The sequence below is a fragment of the Salvelinus alpinus genome, chromosome 11, assembly GCF_045679555.1.
Source record: "Salvelinus alpinus chromosome 11, SLU_Salpinus.1, whole genome shotgun sequence".
NCBI lineage: Eukaryota > Metazoa > Chordata > Actinopteri > Salmoniformes > Salmonidae > Salvelinus > Salvelinus alpinus.
In genome coordinates this window covers 74,759,150-74,775,707 of record NC_092096.1, presented here as the reverse complement: position 1 = coordinate 74,775,707, position 16,558 = coordinate 74,759,150, and the positions used below count along the sequence as shown (strand labels likewise).

Genomic DNA, 16,558 nt, shown 5'->3' with positions numbered 1-16,558 from the left:
TAAACTGGGTCGAGGGTCCCAGAAAGCCGTGGGATTACATTTGTTTTTGTATTGAAGAAAATGGATGGAAAAAATGGATGGAAAAACGTTTTGTTTAAACTTAAATGATAAAACCCAAATAGAAGTATGTAGAAAAGCTAATGGACCTATATATTTTTTTATAATAGCCTATAATCTTGGAGAATTTACAATAAACTAAACTAAAGCCAGACAATCAGGCCCCCATTGATGTTTTTATAATGTTACAGCATTAGAACACTGCGTTAGAACACTGCGTTAGAACGCGGCGTCAGAACGCGACATTAGAACACGGCACTATAACACTGTATTAGAACACGCCATTAGAACACAGCATTAGAACACTCTATTAGAACACGGCATTAGAACACTGTATTAGAACACTGCATTAGAACACGGCATTAAAACACTGTATTAGAACACTGCATTAGAACACAGCATTAGAACACTCTATTAGAACACGGCATTAGAACACTGTATTAGAACACTGCATTAGAACACGGCATTAAAACACTGTATTAGAACACTGCATTAGAACACTGTATTAGAACACGGCATTAGAACACGGCATTAAAACACTGTATTAGAACACTGCATTAGAACACTGTATTAGAACACGGCACTAGAACACGGCATTAGAACACTGTATTAGAACACGGCACTAGAACACGCCATTAGAACACTGCATTAGAACACGCCATTAGAACACTGCATTAGAACACTGTACTAGAACACTGTATTAGAACACGCCATTAGAACACGGCATTAGAACACGGCATTAGAACACTGTATTAGAACACGGCATTAGAACACGGCATTAGACCACTGTATTAGAACACGGCACTAGAACACGGCACTAGAACACGCCATTAGAACACTGCATTAGAACACTGTATTAGAACACTGTATTAGAACACTGTATTGGAACACTGTATTGGAACACTGTATTGGAACACTGTATTAGAACACGGCACTAGAACACGCCGTTAGAACACTGCGTTAGAACACTGCGTTAGAACACTGCGTTAGAATACTGCGTTAGAACACTGCATTAGAACACTGCATTAGAACACGGCATTAGCCATGGCAATGTGTAGAATTGCAGAAGATTAGCTTCTGACCGCTGCCAAGATGATATTTTTTGACTTATTCTTTGGTCTGTGTCTGTTTTTTCACCGCTCAACCCTTATGGTGGGTCGCAACTCAAAAGACACCTCAGTTGGTGGGTCACGAAGCAAAAATGTTTGGCTCTCAGGCCACCTTTAAGAGGCACATGGTCAACAGTGCAGTAGGCCTAGACTTTGAATCCATGCCTTAAAGCAATGTAGTTATAGACTGAATCACTTTCCCAATAACTATTCATTCATTCTCTCCTTCTCTCCTCATGTCAGACGCTCCCTAGCTCTCCAGCTAAGGTGTAAAGGTCAAGGTTCAGCTAAAGGTGAAATGTGAGCCGCTCTGGGTTCACAGTAAAAGGCCAGCGACCCGACAAACACACAATCATGTACCCTTTTCACTGTACGTGGTGCGCGAAAGGCCAGTGCACCAACACACACACACACACACACACACACTCTCTCTCTCTCTCTCTCTTACCCTTTGCCAGTCCCCTCAGCAGCACCCCTACCCTTTACTACTGTGTACAAAAATATATTTAACCCTCCTACTCTCCTTGTGACCAGATTGTAAAGTATCTAACAGAGATACGTAGTTAGACAGAGAGCGTTTTAATGGGTACAGACAGATACTTCATAGATACGTAGTTAGTTACAGACAGAGAGGGTGTTAATGGGTACATAGAGATACGTAGTTAGTTACAGACAGAGAGTGTTAATGGGTACATAGAGATACTTCATAGAGATATGTAGTTAGTTACAGACAGAGAGGGTGTTAATGGGTACATAGAGATACTTCATAGAGATACGTAGTTAGTTACAGACAGAGAGGGTGTTAATGGGTACATAGAGATACTTCATAGAGATACGTAGTTAGTTACAGACAGAGAGGGTGTTAATGGGTACATAGAGATACGTAGTTAGTTACAGACAGAGAGTGTTAATGGGTACATAGAGATACTTCATAGAGATACGTAGTTAGTTACAGACAGAGAGGGTGTTAATGGGTACATAGAGATACGTAGTTAGTTACAGACAGAGAGTGTTAATGGGTACATAGAGATACGTAGTTAGTTACAGACAGAGAGTGTTAATGGGTACATAGAGATACTTCATAGAGATACGTAGTTAGTTACAGACAGAGAGGGTGTTAATGGGTACATAGAGATACGTAGTTAGTTACAGACAGAGAGAGTTAATGGGTACATAGAGATGTGGCCAGGGCAATAAATTGCGATGTCCGTACTGTGAGACGCCTAAGACAGCGCTACAGGGAGACAGGACGGACAGCTGATCGTCCTCGCAGTGGCAGACCACGTGTAACATCTGCCCAGGATCGGTACATCTGAACATCACACCTACGGGACAGGTACAGAATGACAACTGCCCGAGTTACACCAGGAACGCACAATCCCTCCATCAGTGCTCAGACTGTCCGCAATAGGCTGAGAGAGGAGAGAGGCTGGACTGAGGTCTTGTAGGCCTGTTGTAAGGCAGGTCCTCACCAGACATCACCAACAACAACGTTGCCTATGGGCACAAACCCTCCGTCGCTGGACAAGACTGGCAGAAAGTGCTCTTCACTGACGAGTGGCAGTTTTGTCTCACCAGGGGTGATGGTCGGATTCACGTTTATCGTCGAAGGAATGAGCGTTACACCGAGGCCTGTACTCTGGAGCGGGATCGATTTGGAGGTGGAGGGTCCATCATGGTCTGGGGTGGTGTGTCACAGCATCATCGGACTGAGCTTGTTGTCATTGCAAGCAATCTCAACGCTGTGCGTTACAGGGAAGACATCCTCCTCCCTCATGTGGTACCCTTCCTGCAGTCTCATCCTGACATGACCCTCCAGCATGTCAATGCCACCAGCCATACTGCTCGTTCTGTGTGTGATTTCCTGCAGTACAGGAATGTCAGTGTTCTGCCATGGCCAGCGAAGAGCCCGGATCTCAATCCCATTGAGCACGTCTGGGACCTGTTGGATCGGAGGGTGAGGGCTAGGGACGTTCCCCCCTCAAAAATGTCTGGGAACTTGCAGGTGCCTTGGTGGAAGAGTGGGGTAACATCTCACAGCAAGAACTGACAAATCTGGTGCAGTCCATGAGGAGGAGAAGCACTGCAGTACTTAATGCAGCTGGTGGCCACACCAGATACTGACTGTTACTTTTGACCTGTTTGTTCAGGGACACATTATTCCATTTCTGTTAGTCACATGTCTGTGGAACGTGTTCAGTTTATGTCTCAGTTGTTGAATCTTGTTATGTTCATACAAATATTTACACATGTTTAGTTAGCTGAAAATAAACGCAGTTGACAGTGAGAGGACGTTTCTTTTTATGCTGAGTTTAGATTTACGTAGTTAGTTACAGACAGAGAGTGTGAATGGGTACTTACACAGATACTTCATAGAGATACGTAGTTAGTTACAGACAGAGGGTGTTAATGGGTACATAGAGATACTTCATAGAGATACGTAGTTAGTTACAGACAGAGAGTGCGAATGGGTACATAGAGATACGTAGTTAGTTAGACAGAGAGGGTTAATGGGTACTTACACAGATACTTCATAGAGATACAGCACATTCGGAAACTATTCAGACCCCTTGACTTTTTCCACATTGTTACTTTACAGCCTTATTCTAAAAATGATTAAATTCATGTTTTTCATCATCAATCTACAAACAATACATCATAATGACATCACAATACCCCATAATGGCAAAGCAAAAACAAGTTTTTTGAAATATTTGCAAATATATAAAAAATTAAAAACATACGTACTTTATTTACATAATTATTCAGACCCTTTGTTATGAGACTCGAAATTGAGCTCAGGTGCATCCTGTTTACATTGAACATCCTTGAGATGTTTCTACAATTTGAGTCCACCTGTGGTAAATTCTATTGATTGGACAGGATTTGGAAAGGCACACACCTGTATGTATAAGGTCCCACAGTTGACAGTGCTCGTCAGAGCGAAAACCAAGCCGTGAGGTCGAAGAAATTGTCCGTAGAGCTCCGAGACAGGAATGTGTCGAGGCACAGATCTGGGGAAGGGCACCAAAAACATTCTGCGCCATTGAAGGTCCCCAAGAATTCAGTGGCCTCCATTATTCTTAAATGGAAGTAGTTTGGAACAACCAAGATTCTTCCTAGAGCTGGCCGCCTGGCTAAACTGAGCAATCGGGGGAGAAGGGCCTTGGTCAGGGAGGTGACCAAGAACCCGATTGAGTTCCTCTGTGGAGATGGGAAAACCTTCCAGAAGGACAACCATCTCTGCAGCACTCCACCAATCAGGCCTTTATGGCAGAGTGGCCAGACGGAAGCCACTCCTCAGTAAAAAGGCACATGACAGCTCGCTTGGAGTTTGCCAAAAGGCACCAAAAGAGTCTCAGACCATGAGAAACAAGATTCTCTGGCCTGAATGCCAAGCGTCATATCTGGAGGAAACCTGGCACCATCCCTACAGTGAAGCATGGGGGTGGCAGCAGCATCATGCTGTGGGGATGTTTTTCAGAAGCAGGGACTGGGAGACTAGTCAGGATCGAGGCAAAGAAGAACGGAGCAAAGTACAGAGAGATCCTTGATGAAAACCTGCTCCAGAGATCTCAGGACCTAAGACTGGGGTGAAGGTTCACCTTCCAACAAGACAACGACCCTAAGCACACAGCCAAGACAATACAGGAGTGGCTTCGGTACAAGTCTCTGAATGTCCTTGAGTGGACCAGCCAGAAACCGGACATGAACCCGATCTAACATCTCTGGAGAGACCTGAAAATAGCTGTGCAGCGACGCTCCCCGTCCAACCTGACAGAGCTTGAGAGGATCTGCAGAGAAGAATGGGAGAAACTCCCCAAATACAGGTGTGTCAAGCGTGTAGCGTCATACCCAAGAAGACTCAAGGCTGTAATCGCTGCCAAAGGTGCTTCAAAGTACTGAGTAAAGGGTCTGAATACTTATGGAAATGTGATCTTTTTTACGTTTTCTTTAATACATTCGCAAAATTTTGGAGTGTAGACAGATGAGGGGGAAAAACAATTTCATCAATTTTAAAATAAGGCTGAAACGTAAAAAAATCTGGAAAAGTCAAGAGGTCTTAATAGTTTCCGAATGCACTGTACGTAGTTGGACCTGGTTATACACATGTAACTGTTGAGTTGGTTAACAGTCCTCAGGTTAAACACTGCAGTGTGACCTGGTTATACACATGTAACTGTTGAGTTGGTTAACAGTCCTCAGGTTAAACACTGCAGTGTGACCTGGTTATACACATGTAACTGTTGAGTTGGTTAACAGTCCTCAGGTTGAACACTGCAGTGTGACCTGGTTATACACAGGGATATAGAGAAAGAGAGAGCACACACACACTTACCATTAACATCTTAGTCATTTAACTAAATGTCACAGTAAGTACATTCTCCTCAATAAATAATTAAATCAGCAGTCAAAATAAATAGTTTCTTAGAATACATCTGTTTATTTATTTTGCCACTCTGATAATTTCACATGTTTGATCATTTGCATATCATCATCATCATCAAAAACAACAAGGCACTGAGGCTGCTGGGTAACGTTTCCACGAGGCACAGACGAGCTTCCCCCAATCCTAACCATTAGTGGGGGAATGCTAAACTTAACCAAGATCAGCATCTAAGGGGGGTGTCGGGGTCAGGGGTCAAGCGTTAATAGCCACTCTTCCTCAGGTACTGCATCATGTCGGAGGCCTTTATGTTGATCTTTCCACCTGGAATGTCCTTCATCCCTTTAACAATGATCAGAGCTGATAGAGGGAGGGCAGAGGGAGAGAGAGGGAGGGCAGAGGGAGAGAGAGGGAGGGCAGAGGGAGAGAGAGGGAGGGCAGAGGGAGAGAGAGGGAGGGCAGAGGGAGAGAGAGGGAGGGCAGAGGGAGAGAGAGGGAGGGCAGAGGGAGAGAGAGGGAGGGCAGAGGGAGAGAGAGGGAGGGCAGAGGGAGAGAGAGGGAGGGCAGAGGGAGAGAGAGGGAGGGCAGAGGGAGAGAGAGGGAGGGCAGAGGGAGAGAGAGCAGAGGGAGAGAGAGGGAGGGCAGAGGGAGGACAGAGGGAGGACAGAGGGAGGACAGAGGGAGGACAGAGGGAGGACAGAGGGAGAGAGAGAGAGAGAGAGAGGGAAAGAGGGGGAGGGATAGAAAGCGAGAGACACTCATTTAGAACACAGTACCTTTTTCCATATTAACAAATATTCTCAGGGTGGTGTACCTAATAAACTGGCCAGGGTGGTGTACCTAATAAACAGGCCAAGGTGGTGTACCTAATAAACAGGCCAGGGTGGTGTACCTAATAAACAGGCCAGGGTGGTGTACCTAATAAACAGGCCAGGGTGGTGTACCTAATAAACAGGCCAGGGTGGTGTACCTAATAAACAGGCCAGGGTGGTGTACCTAATAAACAGGCCAGGGTGGTGTACCTAATAAACAGGCCAGGGTGGTGTACCTAATAAACAGGCCAGGGTGGTGTACCTAATAAACAGGCCAGGGTGGTGTACCTAATAAACAGGCCAGGGTGGTGTACCTAATAAACTGGCCAGGGTGGTGTACCTAATAAACAGTATAATCCAATACAGGACAACATCAGATGATGTACAGAAGAGTGAGTGAGTGAGTGTGGGGGGGTTCATACTCTGGACACTCTTAGCGATGGTGACGCTGTAGGAGTCGGTATCAGTAGCAGTGGGCCTCATCTTAACATCTAAAGTGTAGTCCTCCTCAGTGTGAAGATTATCTCTCAGGACAGTACACTTGTTCCCACTGAGATGAAGACCACTGGCGAAGAGAGGAGAACGATCCAAGGACATCATCGCCTTGATCTCTGCAACCTGGGGAGGGGGAGGGATCAATACAGGCCATGCTGTACATCAGAGTTCTCAACAAATAATATAGGAGCTGCTGCACAACTTGGAGGACTGACTGCATACATTCATATATTTGAATGGTCTATAGACATTCAGTATACACATTACACATGGTAGAAGAGTTAGAGGGAGAGAGAGGGTGACAGGGTCCTAAGGAACCAAAGCAGTGCACCTTGTGCCTTAGCACTACACAGCTGAGTTTCCTAATCAACTCATCATCAAGCTATGCAGAAGCTCACTCATTTCACTAACAACAAGTCAGTCACATTCAATGCACATTGCCACTGCTACTCCTCGGTGTCTGTTGCCGTCACCACCCTGCAGTGCCACCTAGTGGTAGTAGAGTTATTCTACAGCTGGAGATCTACCCTGTTCCCTGTTCCCGGACATCTACCCTGTTCCCGGACATCTACCCTGTTCCCGGACATCTACCCTGTTCCCGGACATCTACCCTGTTCCCGGACATCTACCCTGTTCCCGGACATCTACCCTGTTCCCGGACATCTACCCTGTTCCCGGACATCTACCCTGTTCCCGGACATCTACCCTGTTCCCGGACATCTACCCTGTTCCCAGAGATCTACCCTGTTCCCAGAGATCTACCCTGCTGTACTGTAGTGTTAGTCCAACCATAACGAACCTGATTCAGCTAGACAAGGGTTGTTTCCCTGCTTAGATGTTGCTGACACATTCGAGATCTTATGCCTGGAAAGGTATTTTACCTATCAGCTAACCACATATGTTACAGCAATCTGGTGTCTGACTGCACTGTCGATGACATGGCACAACCATTGGTTGATGAATGCAAAGTCTGAGTAAGGGAACACAACCAAGGTCTGGGTCGGCTAATAGAGGTCTGGGTCGGCTAATAGAGGTCTGGGTCGGCTAATAGAGGTCTGGGTCGGCTAATAGAGGTCTGGGTCGGCTAATAGAGGTCTGGGTCGGCTAATAGAGGTCTGGGTCGGCTAATAGAGGTCTGGGTCGGCTAATAGAGGTCTGGGTCGGCTAATAGAGGTCTGGGTCGGCTAATAGAGGTCTGGGTCGGCTAATAGAGATCTGGGTCGGCTAATAGAGATCTGGGTTAGCTAATAAGTAGAATCAGATGTACTAAATTAGGGTTGGAGTTAAAACCTCCAGGAGGGTTAGTCCAGGAACAGGGTTGGGCAGCCCTGAGCTAGATGCACTACAAACTCAACTCACTAGTGTGCGTTGGCACAGCAAACAGCCTCACGCACCCCATTACCTACAGCCTCACGCACCCCATTACCTACAGCCTCACGCACCCCATTACCTACAGCCTCACGCACCCCATTACCTACAGCCTCACGCACCCCATTACCTACAGCCTCACGCACCCCATTACCTACAGCCTCACGCACCCCATTACCTACAGCCTCACGCACCCCATTACCTACAGCCTCACGCACCCCATTACCTACAGCCTCACGCACCCCATTACCTACAGCCTCACGCACCCCATTACCTACAGCCTTATGGACCCTGGTCATAATGACTAAATAGGAAATATGGTGGCAATTGGTACATTAACTAGCGGCATTTACATAATATATGTAACGAGAAACATATCTAGTGGATGAATGCAGTATTTCTTATGATATATATAGTATATGAACATTATATACAGTATATATGAACATTTAGAAATTATACACACTCAGAGAGGAGAGAGAGAGAGAAAGACAGGAAAAAAAGACAGGAAAAAAGAGAAAGACAGGAAAAAAAGAGACAGGAAACGAGGGAGAGAGAAAGACAGGAAACGAGGGAGAGAGAAAGACAGGAAACGAGGGAGAGAGAAAGACAGGAAACGAGGGAGAGAGAAAGACAGGAAACGAGGGAGAGAGAAAGACAGGAAACGAGGGAGAGAGAAAGACAGGAAAAAGATCAAGTACATGCTCAAACAGGTTCCTGCATTTTTATTAGAAGGATTCAAACTTTTCACTCCCATCAAGCTCTTCTTCTCTCTCCCCCCCCCCCAAAATGTCCCAGATTTCCAGGAATTCCAACACTTCTAGTCCAGTCATGCCCACCCTGAACCTCCAACTTAGACCACACCCGATACACACACTAAATATCTGTAAAGGTTTAGCTATAGCTAAGTAAGTAAGCCTTGTCCCAGCCAGAACTACCCATAAGCCTTGTCCCAGCCAGAACTGCCCATAAGCCTTGTCCCGGCCAGAACTGCCCATAAGCCTTGTCCCGGCCAGAACTGCCCATAAGCCTTGTCCCGGCCAGAACTGCCCATAAGCCTTGTCCCGGCCAGAACTGCCCATAAGCCTTGTCCCGGCCAGAACTGCCCATAAGCCTTGTCCCGGCCAGAACTACCCATAAGCCTTGTCCCAGCCAGAACTACCCATAAGCCTTGTCCCAGCCAGAACTACCCATAAGCCTTGTCCCAGCCAGAACTACCCATAAGCCTTGTCCCAGCCAGAACTACCCATAAGCCTTGTCCCAGCCAGAACTACCCATAAGCCTTGTCCCAGCCAGAACTACCCATAAGCCTTGTCCCAGCCAGAACTACCCATAAGCCTTGTCCCAGCCAGAACTACCCATAAGCCTTGTCCCAGCCAGAACTACCCATAAGCCTTGTCCCAGCCAGAACTACCCATAAGCCTTGTCCCAGCCAGAACTACCCATAAGCCTTGTCCCAGCCAGAACTACCCATAAGCCTTGTCCCAGCCAGAACTGCCCATAAGGCAGTAGTCTATCTCCCGTTTCTGTAGTGAGGCAGCTTGATGTACAGGACACCCCCTGGACAGGACACTAGTCTATCTCCTGTTTCTATAGTGAGGCAGCTTGATGTACAGGACACCCCCTGGACAGGACACTAGTCTATCTCCCGTTTCTGTAGTGAGGCAGCTTGATGTACAGGACACCCCCTGGACAGGACACTAGTCTATCTCCCGTTTCTATAGTGAGGCAGCTTGATGTACAGGACACCCCCTGGACAGGACACTAGTCTATCTCCTGTTTCTATAGTGAGGCAGCTTGATGTACAGGACACCCCCTGGACAGGACACTAGTCTATCTCCCGTTTCTGTAGTGAGGCAGCTTGATGTACAGGACACCCCCTGGACAGGACACTAGTCTATCTCCTGTTTCTGTAGTGAGGCAGCTTGATGTACAGGACACCCCCTGGACAGGACACTAGTCTATCTCCTGTTTCTGTAGTGAGGCAGCTTGATGTACAGGACACCCCCTGGACAGGACACTAGTCTATCTCCTGTTTCTGTATTGAGGCAGCTTGATGTACAGGACACCCCCTGGACAGGACACTAGTCTACGGCAGTGCCTTACCACTAATCTACCTCCCTAACAGAACTGGGACAAAAACCCATATCAGGATAAATTGTCTGAATTGATGCGTTAAGGACAAACAGAAGGAGAAGTTTAAAACCTTCATGTGAAGCAGTTTGTTATTTTCCTTTAAACTAGTTGGACCGTTGTAGTCATCAACTGTCCCCTTAACAGCCATGTCAGCTAACTTATTCCATTTCAAACGTCACATCTCTCTACTACAGGCTACTTATCATAATGAACGATGTCAGCAAACCGCCTGGAAACGTGGTCGGTATTGTCAGTGTCGATCATTTAACTGGGAATGGAACACCCAACCAGTATTTAACCACAATGCACCTGAGTTAGCTATAGACCATCTATCTCTAGTGATACTGCCCTTCACCACCACTAAGAGACAGTATTTAACCACAATGCACCTGAGTTAGCTATAGACCATCTATCTCTAGTGATACTGCCCTTCACCACCACTAAGAGACAGTATTTAACCACAATGCACCTGAGTTAGCTATAGACCATCTATCTCTAGTGATACTGCCCTTCACCACCACTAAGAGACAGTATTTAACCACAATGCACCTGAGTTAGCTATAGACCATCTATCTCCAGTCATACTGTACTTCTCTACCACTAAGAGACAGTATTTCACCACTATGTTACTACTAACAGCCTAGAGATCACCTCCACCACTAAGACAGTATTTCACCACTATGTTACTACTAACAGCCTAGAGATCCCCTTCAGCCCTCTTAGGAAGTGGTTACAAGCATGTACACACACAGACACGCGCACATGCACACACAACAGAGAGATTGAGAGAAGAGGTGGAAAGAGAGCGAGAGAGAAAGAAAAACAAAATGGAGAGAGAGTGAGAAAGAAGATGCAAGTCCTGACAGGGGAAAGAGAGGAGAACTCTGCACAAGTACTGACTTGTCCACAAAACACACGATGCTGTCTTCAGAGTTCAACTGACTTCCTGAAAATGTAACCACGAGAGAGAGACAGAGAAGAGAGAAAGGGGAGGGGAGAGAGAGAGACAGAGAAGAGGAGGGGAGAGAGAGAGAGAAGGGGGGGGGGGAGAAGGAGGGGGAGAAGAGAGAGAGAAGGGGGAGAAGAGAGAGAGAAGGGGGAGAAGAGAGAGAGAAGGGGGAGAAGAGAGAAGGGGGAGACTTGCCTGCTTCAGAGAAACTGTCAAAGAAACTATGTGGACATTAAAGATGATTCTCTTCTACCAAAAGGTCTCCCTCTCTCCTCTTGGGTAATCTCTCTCCTCTTGGGTAATCTGCACGCCTACTGTTTGCTCAATCAGTTGTGTGTGTGTGTGTGTGTGTGTTAGAGCGTTGTGGAGAAAGACTGCAGGTTTGTTTACAAACACCACACCCACCACCCTGAGCTTTCCAAACCATGAAAATGTCTGTGACACACACACTGGCCATTCTCAGCAAACACATCTTCATGCTCCTCATGTGACTGGCTGTAGGTGTGTGTGTGGCAGACTTTCTCGATGGGGGAAGTGGCTCACAGAAGACGCTCTCTTCACTTCCTATATGTTGCGGTGTGTGCCTCAAGTTGCTGTGTGCAACATGACCAAATAAGGAGCTGAGAATCAAACTGAAAACACGGAACTAGCTCAGACACCATTCTGCAGTATGAATAGTTAAATAATGATGTGAACACGGAACTAGCTCAGACACCATTCTGCAGTATGAATAGTTAAATAATGATGTGAACACGGAACTAGCTCAGACACCATTCTGCAGTATGAATAGTTAAATAATGATGTGAACACGGAACTAGCTCAGACACCATTCTGCAGTATGAATAGTTAAATGATGTGAACACAGAACTAGCTCAGACACCATTCTGCAGTATGAATAGTTAAATAATGATGTGAACACGGAACTAGCTCAGACACCATTCTGCAGTATGAATAGTTAAATAATGCCACGGTCTCATTTGAACACGTTTACCAGAAGTCAGGAGAGTCCTCACAATACAAGGTCACAGAGAGTAATAACTTGACAAAATATTCTCTACTGTTTATAGAGTACCAGCTATTGTCTAACATGTTTATCCTACTAGTTTATAGAGTACCAGAACCAACTGCGTGTTGATGTGACAGTGTGAAAATTACCCAAGCTCATCCCCCCTCTCTCCCTCCAATTTAATTTAAGGGCTTTATTAGCATGGGAAACACACCTTAACATTGTCAAAGCAATGCAATTCTCTCCACCCCTCCCTGTGAGTTGGCTACTCCCTGGTTGGCCAACTACAGAAAAACACACCTCTGATGTCAGACCTGCCAGGAAATATCAAACCCCCAAACTAGTAAACCATTAAACCAACCGTCACGTCAACAGCCACCCCAATTAAACACCTATGACTAAGTATACCATACATGTTAGCTAGCCTACTTACCGTCACACCAGCCAGTTGACCTCCAGGTGTTGCTGCCCAGACTGACTCCTTCCCCGCCTCAGACCCACAGATCGCTGCCTCCTGCACGAAGGGAGGTGTTCCTGCCATCAGGTTGGTTATATAGCCATCCCACGCCATGGTTCTACAGCACTGATTCGACTATAAACACCTATAGACTAGGGGGAGACGGAGAGGAGGAGGAGGAGAGGTGGGGTGGAGGAGAGGAGAGGTGGGGTGGATGAGGAGGAGACGAACCAACATTCTCAACATTCAACATTCCGAGGCTACTGCTTTAAATCTGCACAGTGTGAGTAAAAGGTAGAATGTAACACAAATCACCAAGGAGAACAAATAGTCATAAAGACGTGTAGGCCTATGTATAGAACTATAAAGCTCTTACCTGAGCGGCTCGCAGGGACCGAGGAGTGAAGCGGGAGAAAAAGCAGGCACGCGATTATATATACGGTGTCGCGCCCACCCCTCCGGACTTCCTCATTCAGGCAGGGAGAAGCCGGGACGCGTTCAGTTCACTCAACGTTTCATTCCGTTATGTAGAGTACTGAAGGCCCCTTTTCCCCAAAAAACATTTATTCAACAGTCTCGTAGGCTGCAGCAAAATTCGTACAGCAGCACTCTAGACCAGTCCCCTCCGGGTCACCTTATTTACAACGATTTTCAACCGGTCGTTCGGAACAACTGGTCGTTCAGTACAGCACCATTACCATTTTAATTAAACGTTGCGCACCGTTGTGTCCTGATGAACGGGTCAGCGGACTCTCAGAAGAACACGGGGATTTACATAGGGCGCCATTGTATCGTGCTGCTGCAAACAATGTCCTGGCATTCTCTTGAGGAAGTTTTTGCTCTCTTGGTTTTGGCAATTTAACAGCATTAGAAGTGTTAATATTATGACGACACCAATTACAAACTAGTCTACACTTTTCCTCCAAAGCAACTCTGTTTCCGTTTCATACGCCCATTTTTTTTTTTGTTAAATTGTAGGTTATTTATATTTTATTCCAACTAAAACGTTTCCAATATTTATTTTAGAATGGTCATGGATAAAGTTGACAAACTGTTCTTTTTCTGCATGTGCACAGCATTCCACACAGTCCTACACACACCTCTGGGATTCTCAGACCTGTCCAAGCAGAACTCACTGTGTGTGTGTGTGTGTGTGTGTGTGTGTGTGTGTGTGTGTGTGTGTGTGTGTGTGTGTGTGTGTGTGTGTGTGTGTGTGTGTGTGTGTGTGTGATGGCTCAGAACTGCCCCTTGGTCAGTCTCCTATATCCAGGTGTTATTGTTTGAAGGGGTGTGTGTATCGTGGGTAAAGCGCGCACACACACTCACACACACACACTCGCAGACACACAGACAGACACACACACACACACACACACACACACACACACACACACACACACACACACACACACACACACCTGTAAGAACCACATCCTGTAACCTTATAGAAGAGAGAGAAGGAGAAAGAGGGGGGGAGAAAGGGTAGGGAGGAGTACTTGAGAAAGCAAGATGGAGGGGAGAAAGAAGATATGAGATGACAGAGAGAAGGAGGACTAGAACTGACAAGCAGAAAGAGACATGCTTTAGGAGAATCAGAAGAGTCAGGAAGTGGTGGCTCAGCTGGTAGAGCATGGCTCCTGCCAGGATAGTGGGTTCCCAGGAACGTTCATACCAACATGTATTCACCCCTACTGTAAGTCACTTTGGATAAAAGCTAAATGGCATACAGTATATAGAAGTATCCTAACCTGTCTTCTAATCAGGGAGAGAAGGACTGATGTGTCCTAACCTGTCTTCTAATCAGGAGAGAGAAGGACTGATGTGTCCTAACCTGTCTTCTAATCAGGGGAGAGAAGGACTGAGGCATCCTAACCTGTCTTCTAATCAGGGGAGAGAAGGACTGATGTATCAATCAATCAAGTTTATTTTATATAGCCCTTCGTACATCAGCTAATATCTCGAAGTGCTGTACAGAAACCCAGCCTAAAACCCCAAACAGCAAGCAATGCAGGTGTAGAAGCACAGTGGCTAGGAAAAACTCACTAGGCCAAAACCTAGGAAGAAACCTAGAGAGGAACCAGGCTATGAGGGGTCCTCTTCTGGCTGTGCCGGGTGGAGATTATAACAGAACATGTTCAAAATGTTCATAAATGACAAGCATGGTCAAATAATAATCAGGAATAAATCTCAGTTGGCTTTTCATAGCCGATCATTAAGAGTTGAAAACAGCAGGTCTGGGACAGGTAGGGGTTCCATAACCGCAGGCAGAACAGTTGAAACTGGGACAGCAGCAAGGCCAGGTGGACTGGGGACAGCAAGGAGTCATCATGCCCGGTAGTCCTGACGTATGGTCCTAGGGCTCAGTTCCTCCGAGAGAGAGAAAGAAAGAGAGAAGGAGAGAATTAGAGAGAGCCAAGATGTTCAAAATGTTCATAAATGACAAGCATGGTCAAATAATAATCAGGAATAAATGTCAGTTGGCTTTTCATAGCCGATCATTAAGAGTTGAAAACAGCAGGTCTGGGACAGGTAGGGGTTCCATAACTGCAGGCAGAACAGTTGAAACTGGAACAGCAGCAAGGCCAGGTGGACTGGGGACAGCAAGGAGCCACCATGCCCAGCAGTCCCAACGCACGACCATACGTTAGGACTACTGGGCACGACGACTCCCCGCCGCCCCCAGGGCCCAGGTCCCCTAGGGCTCAGGTCCTCCGAGAGAGAGAAAGAAAGAGAGAAGGAGAGAATTAGAGAGAGCATACTTAAATTCACACAGGACACTGGATAAGACAGGAGAAGTACTCCAGATATAACCAACTGGCCCTAGCCCCCCGACACAAACTACTGCAGCATAAATGTGTCCTAACCTGTCTTCTAATCAGGGGAGAGAAGGACTGATACATACTAGTGTCCTAACCTGTCTTCCTATCAGGGGAGAGAAGGACTGATGTGTCCTAACCTGTCTTCTAATCAGGGGAGAGAAGGACTGATGTGTCCTAACCTCTCTTCTAATCAGGGGAGAGAAGGACTGATGTGTCCTAACCTGTCTTCTAATCAGGGGAGAGAAGGACTGATGTGTCCTAACCTCTCTTCTAATCAGGGGAGAGAAGGACTGATGTGTCCTAACCTCTCTTCTAATCAGGGGAGAGAAGGACTGATGTGTCCTAACCTCTCTTCTAATCAGGGGAGAGAAGGACTGATGTGTCCTAACCTGTCTTCTAATCAGGGGAGAGAAGGACTGATGTGTCCTAACCTGTCTTCTAATCAGGGGAGAGAAGGACTGATGTGTCCTAACCTGTCTTCTAATCAGGGGAGAGAAGGACTGATGTGTCCTAACCTGTCTTCTAATCAGGGGAGAGAAGGACTGATGTGTCCTAACCTGTCTTCTAATCAGGGGAGAGAAGGACTGATGTGTCCTAACCTGTCTTCTAATCAGGGGTGAGAAGGACTGATGTGTCCTAACCTGTCTTCTAATCAGGGGAGAGAAGGACTGATGTGTCCTAACCTGTCTTCTAATCAGGAGAGAGAAGGATTGATACATACTAGTGTCCTAACCTGTCTTCTAATCAGGGTAGAGAAGGACTGATGTGTCCTAACCTGTCTTCTAATTAGGGGAGAGAAGGACTGATACATACTAGTGTCCTAACCTGTCTTCTAATCAGGAGAGAGAAGGACTGATACATACTAGTGTCCTAACAAGTCTTCTAATCAGGGGAGAGAAGGACTGATACATACTAGTGTCCTAACCTGTCTTCTAATCAGGAGAGAGAAGGACTGATACATAC

At 46.3% G+C, this 16,558-nt stretch overlaps 1 protein-coding gene across 1 annotated transcript; it reads right to left on the bottom strand.

Moving 5' to 3' along the window:
- Positions 1-5,587: 5,587 nt before the first annotated feature.
- On the bottom strand, positions 5,588-13,284 carry LOC139534801 (profilin-1-like). The gene is made up of 4 exons (XM_071334257.1): positions 13,153-13,284; positions 12,753-12,928; positions 6,788-6,983; positions 5,588-5,913 (listed from the first exon to the last, which is right to left on the bottom strand). Exons 2-4 carry the CDS (start codon positions 12,888-12,890, stop codon positions 5,816-5,818), a joined length of 432 nt encoding a protein of 143 aa, XP_071190358.1. The 5' UTR covers positions 12,891-12,928; positions 13,153-13,284; the 3' UTR covers positions 5,588-5,815.
- Positions 13,285-16,558: the final 3,274 nt, after the last annotated feature.

Bases quoted from the DNA above. Each gene is read 5' to 3' on its own strand.
- LOC139534801 (XM_071334257.1), bottom strand. From the start codon at position 12,890: ATGGCGTGGGATGGCTATATAACCAACCTGATGGCAGGAACACCTCCC. The intron at 6,984-12,752 runs GTAAGTAGGCTA...CCCCCTCCCCAG, and splicing joins GTCAACTGGCTGGTGTGACG to GTTGCAGAGATCAAGGCGAT. The intron at 5,914-6,787 runs GTATGAACCCCC...TCCCTCTATCAG, and splicing joins CATCGCTAAGAGTGTCCAGA to CTCTGATCATTGTTAAAGGG.